A 19,703-nucleotide genomic window follows, 5' to 3' on the forward strand; every position below is an offset into this window, starting at 1 on the left:
ATCAAGTCCATCAGGCCCCCCAGGATCGTGTGGGCAAGTTGCTTGCCTCTCGGAATGAGTGTTCCCCTCCCTTCCAGCTCCTCACCACCTCTTCTTCTCTCTCAGCAGACCTCGCCTCCCACTTGGAAGAGAAAAATAGAAGTTCAAGATGAAATCTCCCATAACATCCCACTGCAAACCTACATCCACATGTGCTCCCATTCTCTCCGTGCTCCCACTGTTGAAGTCCTCCCTCCTCCTCTCTCAGACCAGCCCTCCACCCACACACACTCCCCCCCCCGCCCCCGCCCGTCCTTCCCTCCCTCCCTCCCTCCCGCATGCCCTCAAACATCACTTCCCAGTTCTTTTCCCAGCTTCCTAGATGCCCATCTCTCTCCCCCCTGGATCTGCATCAGCTTTTAAGCCAACTTAAGTCTCTTCCACCTCAAAATACACACTTCTTTTCTCCCCTCCACATAAAACTTCCCAGCATCTCCCCAGCCCTCCCACACTTGTAGGACCACTGTGCCTGCCCTGTTCTGCATGCAGCACTTCCTGTGTCACCCTTCAGAGACAGAAATCTGACCAAGAGTGATGCAGGTCCATGTCCACTGGCCTCTCCGAGCTCTCCCCATCAGAGTGATGCAGGTCCATGTCCACTGGCCTCTCCGAGCTCTCCCCATCAGAGTGATGCAGGTCCATGTCCACTGGCCTCTCCGAGCTCTCCCCAACAGAGTGATCCAGATCCATGTCCACTGGCCTCTCCGAGCTCTCTCCATCAGAGTGGTGCAGGTCCATGTCCACTGGCCTCTCCGAGCTCCCTCCATCATTCTACAATCCACAAACTCCTCTCCTAGCGTCCTCCCATGAGCCTACCCTCTGGCTTTGTTCTTGGATACAGCCTTGTCTTGTGGACGGCCTTAAACTGTAAACATGCCTGAAAACCAGCTCTGATATCACCTTACTCTGGGTGTGTTCTTGGTAGGTACTGACTGTGTCTACACCCAAAGTCCCAAGGAACCTCTTCCTTTGACAACTTTCTATCTTTTTTTCTGGACCAGACCTTTAAGTTGTGCCCAAAAACAGGTTTCCAAGTGCCCACAATGAGTTCTTGCTTAGCATTAACAGGCTCTGAACTGCATCCTCAGCACCCCATCCCAAGCAGCACACAGGCACACACGGAGGATGGCAAACACCTATTTGCCACATGCCCTAACCACAGGATGTCTGAAGCAGGACTAACTCGCTTTTCCCTTTGCCACCCCCTGCTCCCTCAGCCCTTCCCCAAGTCCTCTTCCAGTTACCCCATCCAAAAGGTTCTGCCTACTGTTTGCACAGACACCCCAGAATCCGCCTCAGAAGGCATGCTCTGATCGACTGCTTGTTTACCCTCCCATTCCGAGAGGAGTCAGTGGTGACTCTGACCAGCCCTAGGGACCTCCCTAGGTCACTGTTCTTCTGTGCCACAGATGTTCCTTATGCTACAGATGTCACTCCACCCTCTGCCTGCTCCAATGCTGCCCCAGCCCTTGCTCTACCCTCCACTGGACACTCAGGCAGGCCACATTATAACTCATATGGTATCCTGTTCCTCTACGGGTCACACTGCCCTTTGTAGACCAAGCTGGCCTCGAATTTACAGCAATCCACTTGCCTCTGCCTCCGGAGTGCTGGGATTAAAGGCTTGCGCCACCACGCCCGGCTCAGGTAAGGATTTTTTTAGTGAATCAACACACTAGTGACAACTGATGCCTCGTTCATGGGTTCTAAACACTGTGTGAAATGAATGAGTAATCGGAAGCTGGGGCCAGTGTTCAGGAAGCTCAAAGATGAATAAAGGCGCCGCAGGCTTCATGAAACCTAAACAGCAAATCCCTTCAAAGGGTAAATCAGAATTAAGATGAAGGAACCCTTTTTATCATGGCTGTCGAGGGGGCGGCTCCAGATCAAGACACACGTTCGAGCCAATAGCAGAGCAGTTTAGCCTCCGTGGCTCCGCCCTCTCGGTAGGATGACCCACTCCCGCTGCAAGACTACTCTTCCCAGCGCGCCGCGCGGCCGGGGAACGCAAGGCCGGAAGTGAGGAACATGAGGTTCTAGGGCGCGAGGGAAGAGGTTTGCGGGGGCGAGGGGGCGTGCACGTGAATAGGTTGGCCGGATCTCTGGCATGGCCGAGGCCAGGAAGCGGCGGGAGCTGCTTCCCCTCATCTACTATCACTTGCTGCAGGCGGGCTACGTCCGTGCAGCGCGGGAAGTGAAGGAGCAGAGCGGCCAGGTAAGTATCAGAGGGCCGAGTGCAAGATTAGAGAGTAGCCCGCGCCCCTCCCGGCCGGCGCGGGTTTGAGATGCGGGCCAGGGTACTGGAGGAGCATTAAGCCCTGCCCTATCCCATGCAACTTCCACCTATCTCCCGGGGCTCAGTTTCCCCATCAGTGCAGTGGCTGGGCGGAACCTCCGATCCGACTCGCGCAGCTTTATAATTCCCGCCCCGGTTCCCGGTAGCGGCTGGTTTAAGTTTTCCTAGCCTCTGGCCACGTGGTTCTATGTAGTTTCCCTAGGGTACCCACCCAGCTAGCCTCTTGTCTCGAGATGGATTGTTACCAGCCTTGGTGGAAACGCGGAGAAGGCGGCCCCCTTAGTTGATGATACGGAATGCAAGGCGTGTGGGCCCTCATTGGCTGTCTCCGGTTATGACAAGACTCGAACCGTTGACAAGGCTCGAACCCGTAATTTCAAACAAAGTTCATCCATTTGGCAACTTTTAATTTGGCCCTGGGGTACAGATGATAAAATGGGGAGCCCCAGTCTCAGACCCCTGAGGATGTAGTAGTTGATTTGAGATCTCAAGGGAGATGGGTATTTAGAGGTGCTAGTGTCAGGTTGGAGGGAAGACTTCTGAGTGTCCTAGCCTCCCGAAAGTTAGCTGTGCCTGAAGTTTAAAATACATGGCTGCGGAGTCACCCAGGGAGATGGAAGCAAAGCAGATAGGCTGGAATGGGCCAGGAGTAGTCTTCCCAGAAGAACTGGTAAAATTCCTGGTGAGATGGGTATTGACCTGATTAGTCCGTATCCCAGTGGCTACAGTGAAAACTGCAGGACCAGTGGGTGTGGTGGTGCTCGCCTTTAATCCCAGCACTCTAGAGAGTAAGAGGCAGGTAGATCTCTTTTGAGTTCAAAGCTAGCCTGGTCATGCAGAGTGAGTTCAAGGCCAGCCAAGGGCCACATACTGAAACTTGGTTTCAAAAACAAACAGAAAGGTTGCTGGGCCCTTGGATGTTATCTGTTGTGTTCCTAATCTTCCTGTACCTCAGAGCCCTTCCTGTTTGTTCCCTAACTTAACAGTTAGGGGAACCAGGACATCGTGCTCCTCGTTATGGGTTGTGTGCCCAAGCAAGAGTGTCTGCTGTCATAAAAATACGCTTGTGGCTTAGCGTATCTATCTAGATTGTAAGGCGAGTAAGGGGGATATGGAATGCCAGACTCCCAGTTACAACTGAGGTGGCCAGAGAAGGCCTTATGGAGAAGATGACGCTGAAGTAGAGCCTAGAAAGAAATGAAGAGATGAGCTGTGTGGTTGGAGAGAGAGAGCGCGCGCGTACAAGAGCACATTTCAGTCTCAAGAATGGCAAAGCCCGGTTACGGACTGGTGGCCCTGACTTATTTTATTATGACACTGCCTAGAGTGTGCCCCTCAGACCTGAAAGCAGCCCTTTTCATTTTACATTCCTTGTGCTATGAAGAAGGAGCCTGAAGTTTGCAGAGAGGAACTCAGCCAGCAAATAGGAGCTCTCCCTGACTCTAGGCCAGTCTGTTCGGGTGCTGGCATGTTCTTTCCCCAGCGTGTGATTCTTTAGATTCCATTAGAGCGCTTTGGCTGTTTGGTTTTGATGTTCACGCGGAGTGTGTCCTCAGCCTAGGCCTGGATTCTACCGATTTCCCTCTGTTTTAACTACGACCCTAGTATGCTTTGGGCTCGGTCTCTTTCCAGGCATCCATTATGTTACATGGAAGCCTTCGGGATTTGGGCTATCTTGGACTGTCTTGTGTTTTGGGGGAGATTAGCTAGCCAGGCCTTTGAAAACCATCTTAAGGAAGTTAGGTAGGGAAAGCTGTGTCTTACAGCTTCCATCCCTGGCCTGTGCTAGGGATGCTGGGTAATGGTAGTTTGGATTGTTCAAGTGCCCTCCTCTCAGAGGTGTCTCTTACCAGTGTATCATACTGAAAGGTTTGCAGCGGGAACTGTGTGCCCTTCTTGGCTCCAGAAGGTTTTGAACGGTGCTGGTAAAGCCAAATGGTCATTTAAGAGCAAAGCAGCATCTTCCAGAGCAGCTGTTGCGGGCCCTAAAGACGGGGAGAGTTAGGCCCAGGAGGATGCCTGCTGATCTGGGTATGTTTTGATGCTCTCTCTATTTCTCTATAGAAGAGTTTCCTGACTCAGCCTGTCACCCTTCTGGACATCTATTCACACTGGCAACAGTAAGTCTGGTGGGATGGAACGTGGATACCCTAACTAGCCACCTTTTCAGTATGCTAGCATACTGATGTGGCCCAAGGTACGTTCTAACAAACAGCCCACTGTGGACACGCTCATCGCCGGCATAAGGTAGACTGCATCACTTATCAAAGGGGAGAGGCATTCAGAGCTGGAGTTTGCTTTTTTCCTTCCTTCCTTTTTTTCTTTTCTTTTGTTGTTGTTCTGTTTTTGAGACAGGACCTCACTCTGTAGACCAGGCTGGCCTTGAACTCACAGAGATACTCTTGCCTCTGCCTCCTGAGTGCTGGGACTAAAAGAGGTACATCAACATGCCCAGTGAGAGCTGGATCCCTTAAAAACAAAAGCTCGGGGGCCGGGTGTGGTGGCGCACGCCTTTAATCCCAGCACTCGGGAGGCAGAGGCAGGCGGATCGCTGTGAGTTCGAGGCCAGCCTGGTCTACAAAGTGAGTCTAGGACAGCCAAAGCTACACAGAGAAACCCTGTCTCGAAAAACCAAAAAAAAAAAAAAAAAAAAAAGCTCATGCCCTTAATCCCAGCACTCCAGAGGCAGATGTGGGCAGATCTCTGAGTTCCAGGTTGGCCTGGTGGTGGTGGTGCACGCCTTAATCCCAGCACTTGAGAGACAGAGTGAGTTCCAAGACAGCCAAGGCTACACAGAGAAACCGTCTCGAAAAACCAAACCAAAAAGGACAAAAGCTTAATGTCCAGTATATCCCAGGCTTTTAATCCCAGTACTTAGGAGGCAGAGGCAGGAGGATCTCTGAGTTTGAGACCAGCTTGGTCTACAGAGTGAGTTACACAACAGTCAGGACTATGGATACCCTGACTATTAAAAAAAAAAAAAGCCGGGCGTGGTGGTGCACGCCTCACCTTTAATCCCAGCACTCGGGAGGCAGAGGCAGGCGGATCGCTGTGAGTTCGAGGCCAGCCTGGTCTACAAAGTGAGTCCAGGATGGCCAAGGCTACACAGAGAAACCCTGTCTCGGAAAAAAAAAAAAAAAGAAAGAAAAGAAAAGCTTCATACTAGTGTGTTATTTACTGTCAATGTGATTTAAGCACCTATGAAATGGAATTTCGGGTCCTAAAAATGGAGGTACTAAGCTGGGCTCAGTGATGCACGCCTGTGTTCTCAGCACTCTGGGAGGCAGAGGCAGGCTGATCTCTGTGAGTTATTAAAAATGAGAAGGCTGGAAGCTGGGCTGAGGCAGGCGGGTTTCTGTGTTAGAAGCTAGCCTGGTTTACAGAGTGAGTTCCAGGACAGCCAGGACTACACAGAGAAACCCTTCTGGAAAAATCGAAACAGTGCTGGGACTAAAGGTGTGGGCCACCACTGCCCAGCTTGTTTCTTCTTTCTTGTCACTGACATTGTAATCCAGAAGGCAGGGAAAAGTCAAAGGAGATGCTAGTGGTAGGAAGAACTTGTGAAAGCAGGAGCCTGGCACCAGACATGGGCACTTACCACCTAAGCTACTGCAAAGTGAGGTTGGTAGTGAATGTTCTGTCATGACAGTTCTGTAGCAGGGGATGCCAGGCTCTGGGGAGAACTGAGGTCAGCAAAAATCTTGCCCACCCACCACCCCTCCATACTTAATACTCTGCTGCTTGCCAAGTGCAGAGCACAGCGTGTGCTTCCTTGCCGCTCCGTCTTGCCCAGGTGTGTGGGTGTTACTTACTGTACCTCATTCTCCAGCAAACCGTGTCTGAGCTATGCCACACCTTTTCCTGTATCTGCCCCATGGGTGAGGGGTACAGAGCTAACCAAAGATCTCACCCACCAAGCCAGTCTAGACTGGCAGTTACCTATCAAGTCAAACCCAGAAACTAGCTACATGACGTTGAGCAACTTCCTCATCTGTAAGGTGAACATTGTTGCCTCTTTGGCCTTGTGAAGTTCAGTGATCTATTTAATAAAATCCTAAGGCTGACTGGGGAAGCCCATCCTAGTACTGGCCTCAGACACTCTTCTTAATACAGCAGTGAACAAGTAAGAAGAGAACTCACATTATGCTAGGAGGAGAATAAACTGATAGGTTTAAAAAAAAAAAAGCCACTTCTAAGAGCTTCCTGACAAGGGGCCTTCCTAGGAAAAAGGGACTTGAACAGCACATCCCAAACTGACAGCAGCTAGAAACCCAGCTGGGAAGAATGGGGCTTACACTGTGGTTTCCTGTAGGTGGGAGGTTGGGTTCAAAGTTCAGGGGACTATGATGTCCAAGTGAAGACGTACCCCTTCCTCCCTCTCTCTTGCTCTCTCCCTCTCTTCCCCCCCCCACTCACTCTTCCCCACCCCATTGCACTTCCTCCCAGACCCCAGGCCAGTTCAATAATAAAATCCTTTCTCCAGGTACTGGGGGGCTGTTGTGAGCTGCTGTCCTCTCTGGGGCCTGTTTGTGTAGTGGACTCAGCCAGAAAGCAGTCAGAAGACAGAGAAGGAAATGAAACTGGAAGGCAGGGTAGAGTGGGTGGGGGAGGGGTGTGAGCAGAGATAAGATACTTTGTACCAAACTCAGTTCAAGAAGGGAAGAACGTGGAGTAGAGCTTCAAGGACAGAGAGCAGAGAGGAGGGCAGGAGGAGGTGAGTGGGACTGGGGCGCATGATATGAAACTCCAAAATAATCAATAAAAAGTGGGGGTTTGGTTTTATTTTTTGTGTTTGTGTTGTTGGGCACCTTTAATCTCAGCACTTGGGGGGAGGCAGAGGCAGGCAGATCCCTGAGTTTGAGGCCAGCCTGGTCTACACTTCCATATCACTGTTCATTATTGAAGGAAGTCAGGTTAGGAACTCAAACAGGGAAGTATCCTAGAGCCAGGAGCTGGTGCAGAGGCCATGGAGGAGTGCTGCTTACTGGCTTGCTCAGCCTGCTTTTTTTTTTTTTTTTTTTTTTTTTTTTTGAGACAGGGTCTCTCTGTGTAGCCTTGGCTGTCCTAGACTCACTTTGTAGACCAGGCTGGCCTCGAACTCACAGCGATCCGCCTGCCTTTGCCTCCCAAGTGCTGGGATTAAAGGCGTGCGCCACCACCGCCCGGCCTTCAGCCTGCTTTCTTATGGAACCCAAGACCACCAGCCCAGGGATGGCATCCCTTACAAGGGGAAGGCCCTGCCCCCATCAGCTACTAATTAAAAAATGGCTTACAGCTGGATCTCATGGAAGAGGCTCCTTCCTCTCTGATGACTCTGTCTTATGTCAAGTTGACATATAAAGCCAGAGAGTGCACCAGCACAAGAGGACAGTTCTAGGGTCAGGAGAACCTGGATGGTTCTGCACAGTTGCCAGTTCCCTGGTGCTAGGTGGGGTTGGGGCCTACCTTGGGGCCTGTCTGGTGGGTGTTAGCTGCTGCCTTCTGTAACATCACTGGCTGCTTGTGGCACTGAGGATGGCTAAGGTATGTTAGGAAGTGAGGGAAGATGCAGAGCGCAGATAATTTCCACACTGTGTTGGTGTCACTACTTACATTCTCTGTGTGCCCGTTTCCTTTGAGGACTGAACAGATATGTCTTCCCAAATCTCACGGGTGTGTCCTGTCTCCCCTGCCCTGCAGGACCTCGGAGATCGGCCAGAAGCTGAAAGCAAAGGATGATGCGACACTGCAAGCCAAAAAGTCCCGGGTGTCAGACCCCATCAGCAGCTCAGAGAGCTCGGAGGAGGAGGAAGAGGAGGGAGAAACTGAAACTGCCAAAGGCAGTAAGAACCCTCCTTACTGGGTACTAGGTGGGGTTGGGGCCTACCTTGACAGTTGTGGAGTGGAGCTTTTCAGAGGGAGGTTGGGGAGTACCAGAGGGTCCTTCTTTTGTGGCACACATTGTGATCCCCAAGCTCTGAGGTGATCCAGGGGTGAATCCTAAGATCCCAGAAGGCTGGGTGTGATGGTATACACCTTTTAATCTCAGCACAAAGATAGGTGAATCTCTTGAGTTTGAGGCCAGCCTAGTCTACACAATAATTTCCAGACCAGCAAAAGTAACTGGTGGTTTTAGTTACTATTCTGTTGCTAAGAAGAGACACCATGAGCAAGGCAACTTACATAAAAGAAGCATCTAATTAAGGGGCTGGCTTACAGTTTGAGAGGAGTTGGTCCATGATCATCATGGCAGCCAGCAGGCAGGCACAGCACCGGAAGCAGTACCCGAGAGCTTACATCGGGATCTGCAGGCAGCAGGCAAAGAGCCAGAGACTGGGGTTGGTGTGGGCTTTTGAAACCTTAAATCGCACCTCCCTATCCTTTCTAAACAGTCCACCAACTGGGAGCCAAACATTCAAATTGTTCTCATTCAAGCCACCATATTTTGCCAGTGTGAGGTAAATGTGACAGTGTAGAGTCACCTAGTGTGGGCTCTTCGGCCTCTTCTCTCCTGGCAGCAACTGGAATGCTACACCCAGCAATTGCTGTGTCTCTGTGCCTTACGGGCACCATATCGCTTATATAGAAGACAGTTTCTTGACTTTTAAGTAGGTTTTCTGATTATAAAAGAAATACAGGATTCATTAGAAAGATGTTCATTACAGAACATTTGAAAATTGTTGCAAGAAAAGGTGGGACGAATCGTCCACATTCTTGTCTGTCATTAATTCCTCCTGTGTATGTTGTGCCGGATGTTTGAGAGAATATAGGATGTGTATTTTATCTCTTGGTCTTAAATTCTAAATGCAAAGCCGGTCCAGTTTGCATACAAAAGCATACAGAAGGAAAATGCAACGATTGCTGTTCTGATTCCCCATTGCTTCTTACCTGTGTCTCTGTGGCAGCCTGTAAACCTGCCCTGTTGCTTCCAGTCAGTCAGGCGTCCACCTGTGTGCATGTGGATGGACCCACATCCTCCTGCTCCAAACACAGTAGCAAATGTTTGTATTGACTAAGTGTGTGATGACCGTTTCATACATGTGCACAATATATTGATCATACCCATACCCAACTCCCCCAGGACACCCCCAGTCTGTCCTCCCACCTTAATAGTATCCTTTGGGGGGGGGGGTTGGTTTTTTGTTGTTTTTCATGTTTGTTTTTTGTTGTTGTGATCAGCCCAGAGTCCAGTTAGTGCTGCCTGCTAGGATGCTGACTGATCTTGTGTCGGTAACTATGGCTCCAATGAGTTCATGGGTGTGACCTTCTCATGGCCAGAAGACAGCTTTTCACCAGCTCTTGGATTCTTACCCTCCCTGTCCCCTTTGGTTTTTCAAGGCAGGATTTCTCTGTAATAGTCCTGTCCTGGAACTCTCTTTGATTTGTTTTTTTTTTTTTTTTTGGGGGGGGGGTTGATTTTTTAGTTGGTTGGTTGGTTTTGGTTTTTTGAGACAGGGTTTCTCTGTGTTAGCCTTGGCTGTCCTGGACTCACTTAGTAGGCTAAACTGGCCTTGAACTCACAGTGCCTCTGCCTCCCGAATGCTGGGATTAAAGGCGTGTGCTGCCACCACTCGCAGCTCTGGAACTCTCTTTGTAGACTAGGCTGCCCTTGAACAAACTCCCGAAGATCGGCCTGCCTCTGCCTCTTGGAGTACTGAGATTAGAGGTGCACACCACCACACCTGGTTTAGCTCCTGCATTCTTTTTTTGTTTTGTTTTTTTGAGACAGGGTTTCTCTGTGTAGCCTTGGCTGTCCTACACTTGCTTTGTAGACCAGGCTGGCCTCAAACTCACAGCAATCCGCCTGCCTCTGCCTCCCGAGTGCTGGGATTAAAGGTGCGTGCCACCACGCCCAGCAGCTCTTGGATTCTGAATCCTGCCATCTTGTAATGTTCCCTGAACCTTTCAGCCTTGATGTATGTCCCATTTAGGGCTGAGAGCTTAGTAGTCTTCACAAGTTATGAGTCTGTACTGCTCTTACAGAAAGTTGAATGTAAATGCATATGGATTTGGGAGTGATTTGACGTGTCTTTATAGGAAAACAACAGCAGTTGGTCCCCTCCCGTATGCCCCTTACCCAACGCCTGCAGTCTCCAGCCAGTAATCAGTTTTTAAAGCTATGGTGGTGAACTGACTTTTGATTGACTTTTTACATTTTAGGTTTTTCTTTCAGTTTGGATTTTTGTTGTTTTTTTCCCTTAGTTCTTCTTGAGACAAGGTCTTGATATGTAGCCTAGACTGCCGCAAACTCAGGAACATGCTGCCTTCCACTTCCTGGGTGCTAGCATTATAAGAGTGTGCCACCACAGCTGGCTCAATTTACGAGTCCTCTTTGAAGTATTTGTGAGCAACATGGCAGGACGTCAAGTATTTTCTTCTGAATAGCGTGTGATGAGGACAGTAGATGAACTGGCCACAAGTTGATAGGAAGTTATGATAAAGGCTGGAACTAGGTGTTTTTAGTATACTTCTGGATATGTTGAAAACTTTGCACACGTATGGGGAAAAAAAAGAGTTGTGAAGTGCCAAAAAAATGAATTCCATCCTGCCATTCCTATCTACAACTGTCCCTTTAATGATAACTTCTTTCCATGAATGCCAAGATCTAACACATTTCCTAAAAGCATTGATAGCCTCAACATCTCCAGCTAGGCCCAGGATCATTGGTCAGTGCCGTTTCCCCTAAGAAACCATTTGACTTCCACATTGCTTCCTCTGTGGCTCAGGGCTGGCCACCTGACCTGCCTGGCGGTGACTGTCAGGACTGAGGGTTGGCACCCTATACAAAGAGTACTCGCCAGAGTCAGGCATGTTTTGTGGAAATGGATGGTAGGATTGTAAGCCTGTCCTTTCCCTCTCTGGACTTCCGGATCTCATGCCATGGAGCAGCTGGAAGTCCCTCAGGCATGCAGGCCCAGTATGCAGGCTGATGTTGCACAGAGCGCTTCCTCATGCCTTCAGACTAGCACCAGGCAGCCAGGCCCTCGGGCTAGCACCAGGCAGCCAAAACCATAAGACTATTAGATGTCATGAACTCTGCCCATCGTTCTTGGATAAGAAGAGTCCACCTTACTCACAGCATTTGTGTCTTGCAGCCCCAAGACCAGTATCTGTCGGTTCCTCAGCCACGTCTGCAGATTTACCATCGAGCATGAAAGAAAAAGTGAGTTATTTCCGAGTTCTCACCTGTGGCATAGTCGGTTGTGTGAGGCTCCACGTGTGTCTCCAGGTGTCGGGGTCCTCATTTACTTGGGCCTCAGGTGGCTTTTCCGTAAAATAGAAGTGATACCTCTAGCCACACGCACTTGGGCAGGTGGCTTCCTCTCTCTTCCCTGCTCATTGTTGGCTGTGAGCTCTTCTGCAGTGCCCGGTGTGTTGCGGGCTCTGCTAGGCAGTGGAATACCATCATAAAAAGACTTCTGTGTCTCCGCACTGTCCACATTTTCTGAATCAGAAAGTGCTTAGAAAATGTCATTTGCCGGTAATCCATAAACACCAGTGCAGACACACAAATGATTATGTCACCCAAGCCAAGACATGACAATAATATGTAAACGTAATAATGAAATTACGATGATATCACAGTGAACTATTGCTTAATGTAAAGCAGGAGCTAGTGTGACCCAGGAATGGTCATGCCCTCCTAATGTGTAAAAGACATCTTTGTCCCACTATAAAGATGAGATGACAAACCAGTTGGCTGTTAAAGGCTAGGGCTGACTGTCCTTAGGCTAGGGGACAGGGTAAGAAGCAGAAACTCACACAGATGGAATATGGTCGTGTTGGGTCCACATGTGGTGCGGGGCAGGGCTATGCTTTTCACATGTTCTGTCATGACAGAGTGCTCATTGCTCTCATACTGTGTAGGCAAAGGCTAAGACAGCCAGCAAGGTGGTGAACTCCGTGAGGCACCCTGTGTCAGGAAAGACAGTGGTCCAGTTGCTCTCTGGGAACTCACCCAAGAAGTCAGCAGAGCCCTTGGCAAACACAGTCTTGGCCTCAGAAACTGAGGAGGAGGGCAGTGCCCAGCTCGTCGGACCCACTGCCAAGCCTGGTGAGAGGCCCCCAAAGCCTGGGGCAGGGAAGCAGGGCTGTGTATAGCATTGCCGCACTATCCTCTGAGACATTCTGAATGCAGGTTTGTCTCTGTGACAGGCAGGGTCCTACACCAGCCGCCATCTCCTTCTTTTGTGACCTGGGGGGGAGGGAGGCGGGGGAGGTCAGCCGCCCAGACAATATATGGGCTTTTTAGAGGGTAGCATTCCCTGGCTTCTCTCTCTGGCAGGGTACAGGCACCACTTGGAAACTAAATGAAAAGACATAGGTCTTATCCATTTCTCATGCCAAATAGGCATCTGCCCAGACTGTCCCCAGTGCCACAACTTGATAGCAAATAGTGACTTGATTAACCATCAGGTACTGCTAGCCTTACCAAGACCTCCCAAGAGGTAATGAGGTCCCTGCTCCAGCTGGGGGCTTTGGGTCAGAGCAAATACCTTATAATCCTGTACAGGTGAGGAATATGCACTGCCTAAGTTTGACTAGCAACTGGCATGGAGGCTCTGGGAAGGGAAGGGAATGTGGGAAGCGTCCTCAGTCCCCTGTGTCCTCCCTCAGGAGTGGTGTCAACGGGCCAAGCCAGCAGTTCCAGTGAGGATACGTCCAGCTCAAGTGATGAGACAGATGTAGAGGTAATTACCACTCAATCCCAGCCACTGCTCTCCTCTCACCCCCTGACCCTCCCAGAAGCCTTGCAGGTGTTGAATCCCAGTGGCCACTTATCTGCCTGGCATTTGTGTCAGCAGCTGGAAGGTTACAGCCAAGACTAGGCAGTTGGGGTATGAAACCCACAGTGCTTCTTAGGATATGCTGGGCATCAGGGTCCAGTGCTGTGAGAGCAGGACACCTTTCTGGGTTTTAGACACAAGTGCTGGAAGAGAAAGACACAGGAGCAAAGACCCTGAGTAGGGGTGTAACTGACACGTGGTCAGGAATATGGCTGCCTAGAGAATTCTGAGCCTAATGGTGAATGTAGGCAGGTATTAGGTTAGAACTGGACAGAACCCTTGGTCTGCAGCCTAGTCTCTGAACTATGAGTTCTTGACACCAGACCTTGAGAATACAAAGTGGTCAGGGAGGCAGAGGCAGGTAGATCCCCAGCCTGGTCTACAACTAACCCTAAGCAAGTCCAGGATAGCCAAGGCTACACAGAGAAACCCTGTCTCAAACAAAACAAAACAAGACAAAAAAACCAAAATGAGTCAGGTGGGCAGAACACCTGCCTTCATGGGGCCCACTGATATTTAACTGCAGTGGGGAAGGTAAACAGAGAGCCATAAGGGTCAGTCTGGCACCTGGCGAGCAGGTGTGGCGGAAGTCACAGGTGGGGGAACTTCCGTTTCTAACTGTGGATCTGCAGTTTCTCGCATGAGGGGAATGTGGTGCAAGATGAGGTTAGACAGGGCAGGGCCTCAATCCTCTGTCTGAGCTGACAGGTCGCAGAGGTGTTAGGGGTTTTTATTGTAGGGTCACTGATGGGCTGCCACAGGGTTTCAAGCACAGAAGTAGGTGGCTACTGAGACCCGGACAAGAGGAAGATTAGAGTAAACGTGACAAGGCCCACTGGAAGACTGTCAGATAGCAGTAACAGGGTGCCAGTAGCAGGAAAGAAGAGCTCCCATTAGGAATATGGTTAGCAGGTCCTGCAGCCCAGTACAGTGCCATAAGCCTATATAAAACATGAGGGTGTTTATATTCCAGTTGTTGGATCTTGGGCATGAACTTTGTAAATTATAAAATACAGTGTCAAAAGTTTGGACAATTTATAGGAAGGTCTAGTAGCAGCCAGGCATAGACGAATACAGCGCCCAGAGTGGTGTCTCTTCACAGCAGTAAAACAGTGACTAAGACACCAAGGCAAGGCATTAAAAAGTTTAATTAGACTTACAGTTTCATATGGTCGGAGTCCATGATCATGGAGCAAACGCGTGGCAGCAGGAACAGCTGAGAGCTCACATCTTTTTGTTGTTGTTGTTGTTGTTGGGTTTTTTGTTTTTGTTTTTGTTTTTGTTTTTTGAGACAGAGTTTCTCTGTGTAGCCTTGGCCGTCCTGGGTTCACTTTGTAGACCCAAGTTGGCCTCTAATTCACAGCGATCCACCTGCCTCTGCCTCCCGAGTGCTAGGATTAAAGGCGCGCGCCACCACGCCCAGCCAAGAGCTCACATCTTGATTGACAAGCAGGAAGCAGAGAAAGAAAACACTGCGCATAACGCTCCTTCGTAACCTACCCCAGTGACACACCTCCTCCCACAAGGCCACACCTCATCCTTCCCAATTGTGAACGAAGTAGTCAAACATGAGCCTATAGCGCCATTCTCATTCAGATTGCCACAGAGCTTGACACTCCCTTGACAGCAAAGGGGGAAATGTGTCTCTTCATTTGCTGCTTCTGTCTGCTGCGTCTAGGAGAAACCTTCAGCAAAACCAGCCCAGGCCAAAGCTTCACCAGCTCCTGCCAAGGAGCCTCCAGCAAGAACAACCCCAGGCCCTGCCAAGCTAGGGACTGTGACCCCCCGGCTCCGGGAAGGTACCCTGTCTACACCAGGGAGGGCTGCAGAAGTGGAAGACTCTGAGAGCAGTGAGGACTCTGAGGATGAGGACCAGCCCCCTGCTGGGACGCCTAGCCAGGTGAGCCTTGGCCCACTGATGCGGGCACAGCCACTGTGTAACGGAGCCCTCCTGCTGAAGAGGACCGATTCTAGAGTTTATAGAGAGGGAGAAGAGTTGGGGCAAGTTGAAGAACAGTGGCAACCGCCCAGGGGCTCCTGAAAAAATGGCTGGCTCCTGGGGTTGGGTCCTACACCTGCCGTGGTTTCCATGTGTGGCCAGTGTACTCCTCTCCTCAGCACAGCTGCTAGGAAGAGACCTGAGGTTTTCTTCATTTGAGTCAGTCTCCCTGGAGTCCAGAGTGGTCTTGGCCTTGGCCTCCCAATTTCTGGGGTACAGGCATGTGCTGCCATGCTGTCATAAGTTACTTTTCTGTTGCTTTGAAGAGACCGTATTACAAAGGCAACTTTTAAAAGAGAAAATTTAACTCTTAGCATGGTGGAGAAGGTGGCAGCAGGCAGGCAGGCAGGGAGCTGGGGCAGTAGCTAAAAGCCTGTAACTGATCCACATGCAGAGAGAAAGCTAACTGAGAGTGGCATGGGCTTTTGAAGCTTCAAAGCCTCTAACAAAGCCAAACCTTCTAATCCTTCCATACAGTTCCATCAACGGGGACCGAGTACTCAGACACATGAACCCGTGAGGGCCGTTCTCATTCAGACCACTGTACCTGCTCCAGTGAGTCTTGGGAGGTTTTAAGTGCTAGGTTCCCTCCCTCACTTTTCTCGCCAAACCAGACCGAGCAGGCAAGTGCTGGAGAGAATCTATTCTGTTCCGTTCTGTGATTCAGATAGCAACCTCATGGCCCTGAGCAAGCAAAAGACTAGAAAGCCTTTAGAGTTACAACAAGAAGGAAGAAGTGAAGGGAGGTGGTGTCCAGGACGGGGGGTGGGGTGGGGGCGATGTACACGGCAGTTATAGAAATATTGAAGAAGAGTTGCTTGACAACATGAGATACATGTCTAAAAGGTTGGAGGGTGCAGGGTTCGGTACTGAAGCTCTGAGGTAAATTACAGGCGTGCAGACCCTGTCTACTTGAGCCTGATAGTCGGTGCTGGTTCATACCCGAAGAGACGAGCTAAATGCAGCCTGTGTGCAGTAACTGTCTCTCCACGCAGAAGGTCCAAAGCTATTTATTTTTTTAGGAAATTTAGGGCTGAATGAACAAGGCCTTCATGAGATGACAGGGCCTGTGGTCACCCTACCAAACCCCAGAGGCAATGGTGAGCCTTTGGGCCAAAGAGGAAGGAGGCTGGAGGGGGAAGTGAATCTAAAGCAGTGGTTCTCGACCTTCCTAATGCTGCGACCCTTTCATGCCATTCCTCATGTTGGGGCGACCCCCAACCATAAAATTATTCTCATTGCTTCTTCATAACTAATTTGCTACTATTATGAGTCGAAATGTAGCTATCTGAAATGCAGGATATTAGACTTGAGACCCGCAGAGGGATTGCGACCCTCACGTTGAGGGCTGCTCATCTAGGATTCTTGCTGCTGCTACCACAGGAAGCTAGAGGAAGCTTTGCTTCTCCTTTTCCATATTCAGGATGTCCCCTACCAACTACCTTTGCATACACCTTCTCTGCCCCAAGCACCACCAGCTACATATTGGGCTGGCCAGACTCACAGCGGACTGCCTCTAAGCATTTAAGCACTTATGGACTGGGGTTTGGGGGCTGTCTGGGGCCAGAGTGAAAGCCACTATATTAGTGTCACTGGGGGCTGAGGAGGTCTGTGACACTCTGGCACTGAAGGGATATGGAACTGGTCGGTGCCAAGGAAGCAGAGAGCCAGCATGGCTAGGACACCTGTGATAATGAGAAGGGAAATTGGTGTCTCAGGAGCCCCTGGGCTTTTTTCCCGGTGGCATCACCAGAGGAATTTAGAAGGATGAACTGTTTCTCTTTCACCAGGTGAAGGCCCCTGGAAAAGTTCTTCAGGCCAGAACTGCCTCCGTTCTTGCCAAGAGGATCTCTGGGAAAGGGCCTCTCTTGGCATCCCCAGGGAAGACAGGGCCCACAGCCACCCAGGCCAAGGCAGGAGGGCCAGAGAAGGACACGGAGAGCAGCAGCGAGGACAGTTCTGACAGTGAGGATGATGTGCCAGCTGCTGTGACCACTCCTCAGGTGAAGCCTAGACCCGGAAGGCCACTAGACCTGTCTCTCAGCTGGCCCTGGTCCCTGTCCATAAGACTGTCCACTCTGTCAGGTCTGTGCGCACATCTGCCTTCTGATTCCCTCTTCAATTTCTCACATCAGGTAAAGCCTTCCAGGAACAACCGTCAAGTTAGAGGTACCTCAGCCCCTGCCAAGGAGTCCTCCCAGAAAGGAGCTCCTCTAGTTAGCTCTGGGAAGGCAGGGCCTATGGTGGCTCAGGCCCAGGCAGGGAAGCCAGAGGACTCAGACAGCAGCAGTGAGGAGTCAGAGAGTGACAGTGAGAAGACACCAGCAGCTGTGACCCTAACCCCAAGTCCTGCCCAGGTGAGGAGGCCAGGGGAGCCCTGTGCCCTGCCTAGAAAGGCCTACATGATATAATCCTCATTCTTCAAAACCATCTTCCCCTGAGCTTGCCTTTGTCACTCACAGGTGAAACCTTTGGGGAAAAGCCCACAGCTCAGACCTGCTTCCACCGTAAGCCTGGGGCCGTCAGGGAAAGGCACCCACCCACCATGCCCTGGGAAGGCGGGGTCAGCAGCTCCCAGCGTCCAAACGGAAAAGGTAGAAAAGCAGGACTCAGAGAGTAGCAGTGAGGAGTCGGACAGCGATGGGGCTGTGGTCCCAGCCAAGGTAAAGCCCTTGCAAGGTCTCTCAGCACTAGAGGCTACGTGGCCTGCCAGCCTTCACCCCAGGTTCCATCGTCTGGGTCTCTAGTTGCTGTATGTATCCATCTTGTGGTTTCCCCACTGACCCCACTGTCTCTTCCCAGGCTACACCCGCACTCCCTCAGAAGGTGGGGCCCGTGGCCACCCAGGTCAAGGTTGAAAGGTACCAAGAAGATTCAGAGAGCAGTGAGGAGTCGACTGACAGCGATGAGGAGGCAGCACCAGCCTCTGCTACGGCTCAGGTGGGGAACCAGAGAAGAGAGGCAGCATGGCTGGCCTGGCCTGGCCCGCCCTAATAGGAAACCCCTCCTCTCAGGATTATATGGGTGTGGACTATGAATCCAGGAGTCTCCTCCAACCTTCATCTGCACTTTTCTCCACAGACCAAGCCAGCTCTGGAAAAGCATTCGAAGGCTTCCCTTAGGAAACCTGCTTCCACCGCCCCTGCATCTGCCACGAGAGTGAGTACCTCATCCCATTGTAAGGCAGGGACAATGACCTCATCACCCAGCCTGTCACCCCCAGCTCTGGCCAAGAGCACCCAGGCTTTAGGTTTGGACTCTTATGAGGCCTGCATTTGCCCAGCTGGGCTCACTCCTGGTCCCCTTGGGGCTTTTCAGGCCCCATGAAACTCTTCCTCTTGTCATTGTAGGGAAAGTCTATGGGGAAGGGCCTCCAAGGGAGAGCTGCCTCAGGACAAAAGACGGCCCCAGTAAATCCTGGGAGGACAGGGCCCTCAGTTGCCCAGGCCAGAACTACAGAAGACTCGGAGAGCAGTGAGGAGGAATCCAGCAGTGAGGACGAGCATGAGACCCCAGCACAGGTGAGGGAGGGCAGAGGAGCCAGCCTGGACCAAGACTGAAGGAAGCTCATCTGAGGCTGCTCTTGGTCCTGGGAGCACAGAGTTCTGGGGCTCAACTCCCACTGATCTAGGTGTGTCCAACTCACCCTGCCCACTGATGCTCTGGAATGCCATGTCACTGAGAAACTGAAAGTCACCTGGTGACGTGGAGGGGAGACCCTTCAGGCAAAGAAGCAGCCTGCACAGAAGCCAAGAGCAGAGGCCAGGGGCCAGATTCCCTGGGTTCAAGTCCAGCTCTGCATCCTGATGAATGGGGCCTGGGACCTGAGCTACACCCCTGTCTGTCAGAAATCCACCCTTGTGGGTGTAGGTAGGGCCTCACCTACCCACAGCCTGGGGACCTGCCTTTCTGGCAGTGGGCTAGGCTGCTGGTGGCACAGCACCTGGCCTGGGAGAGAAGGAAATGAAAAGGACCTTGTCACAGTCTGCACCATGGGGACCTTCCTTCAGTCTTAACTCTGTTTTACTCATGAGGGGCATTGGGGGTTGGCGCTACTTTGACGCTGACCAGATGACGTCTGAGTGAGTCAGATCCTGAAAGGCTGCCAGACGCCTTATTCTGCGTCACACTAACAAAGTTGCTCTCAAAGTCTTTCTCGAGTGTCTCCCTCTGGCTGAGGCTGTGGCCCGGTGCCAGAGCGCTTGCCTGCCATGTACAAAGCCCTGGGTGCCATCCCAGAACAAAATTGGAATCGGTTCTCCTTTGTCACTGATCCCTATAGATTTGTGCAAGCTGGACACCCTTAGGCATCTTGGGAATTCTCTAGGTAGCAGTTAAGGTTAATTAGCATCTGGAGGGACGTTTGCTCTTGAAGAAGACCGGGGCTTGCTTCCCACACAGTAGCTGGCAACCATCCGAAACTCCTGATCCATCTGACCCCTCTTCTGACCGCCACAGACACAGGCGTGAAGGTGACAAATAGACACATGTAGGCAAACTATCATGTAAACAAGTCTTTGTGGGGAGGGAAAGAGTAAAGAGGGAAAAAAATCCTGAAATAATGTTGCTGTCTCGTCCTGTCCGCCTCCTATCGGTTCCTCCT

The 19,703-nt window shown here is 51.0% G+C and overlaps 1 protein-coding gene across 2 annotated transcripts in view; it reads left to right on the forward strand.

The window, feature by feature from the left end:
* Window positions 1-2,049: 2,049 nt before the first annotated feature.
* The window catches only part of TCOF1 (treacle ribosome biogenesis factor 1), a 34,011-nt gene continuing 16,357 nt past the window's right edge, over window positions 2,050-19,703 (forward strand). The window contains exons 1-13 of one of the 2 annotated variants that reach the window (XM_084778220.1): window positions 2,050-2,254; window positions 4,400-4,455; window positions 8,015-8,157; window positions 11,410-11,477; window positions 12,182-12,368; window positions 12,932-13,005; window positions 14,780-15,001; window positions 16,891-17,103; window positions 17,236-17,457; window positions 17,563-17,763; window positions 17,903-18,040; window positions 18,182-18,259; window positions 18,451-18,621. In XM_084778220.1, the coding sequence (XP_084634346.1) occupies window positions 2,147-2,254; window positions 4,400-4,455; window positions 8,015-8,157; window positions 11,410-11,477; window positions 12,182-12,368; window positions 12,932-13,005; window positions 14,780-15,001; window positions 16,891-17,103; window positions 17,236-17,457; window positions 17,563-17,763; window positions 17,903-18,040; window positions 18,182-18,259; window positions 18,451-18,621 (1,881 nt within the window). In that variant the 5' untranslated portion in view covers window positions 2,050-2,146. The remainder of the gene's footprint in view (window positions 2,255-4,399; window positions 4,456-8,014; window positions 8,158-11,409; window positions 11,478-12,181; window positions 12,369-12,931; window positions 13,006-14,779; window positions 15,002-16,890; window positions 17,104-17,235; window positions 17,458-17,562; window positions 17,764-17,902; window positions 18,041-18,181; window positions 18,260-18,450; window positions 18,622-19,703) is intronic. The other variant, XM_084778221.1, reaches the window with a different exon arrangement.

Source organism: Acomys minous (genome assembly GCF_964271855.1).
Source record: "Acomys minous genome assembly, chromosome: 4".
NCBI classification, from domain to species: domain Eukaryota; kingdom Metazoa; phylum Chordata; class Mammalia; order Rodentia; family Muridae; genus Acomys; species Acomys minous.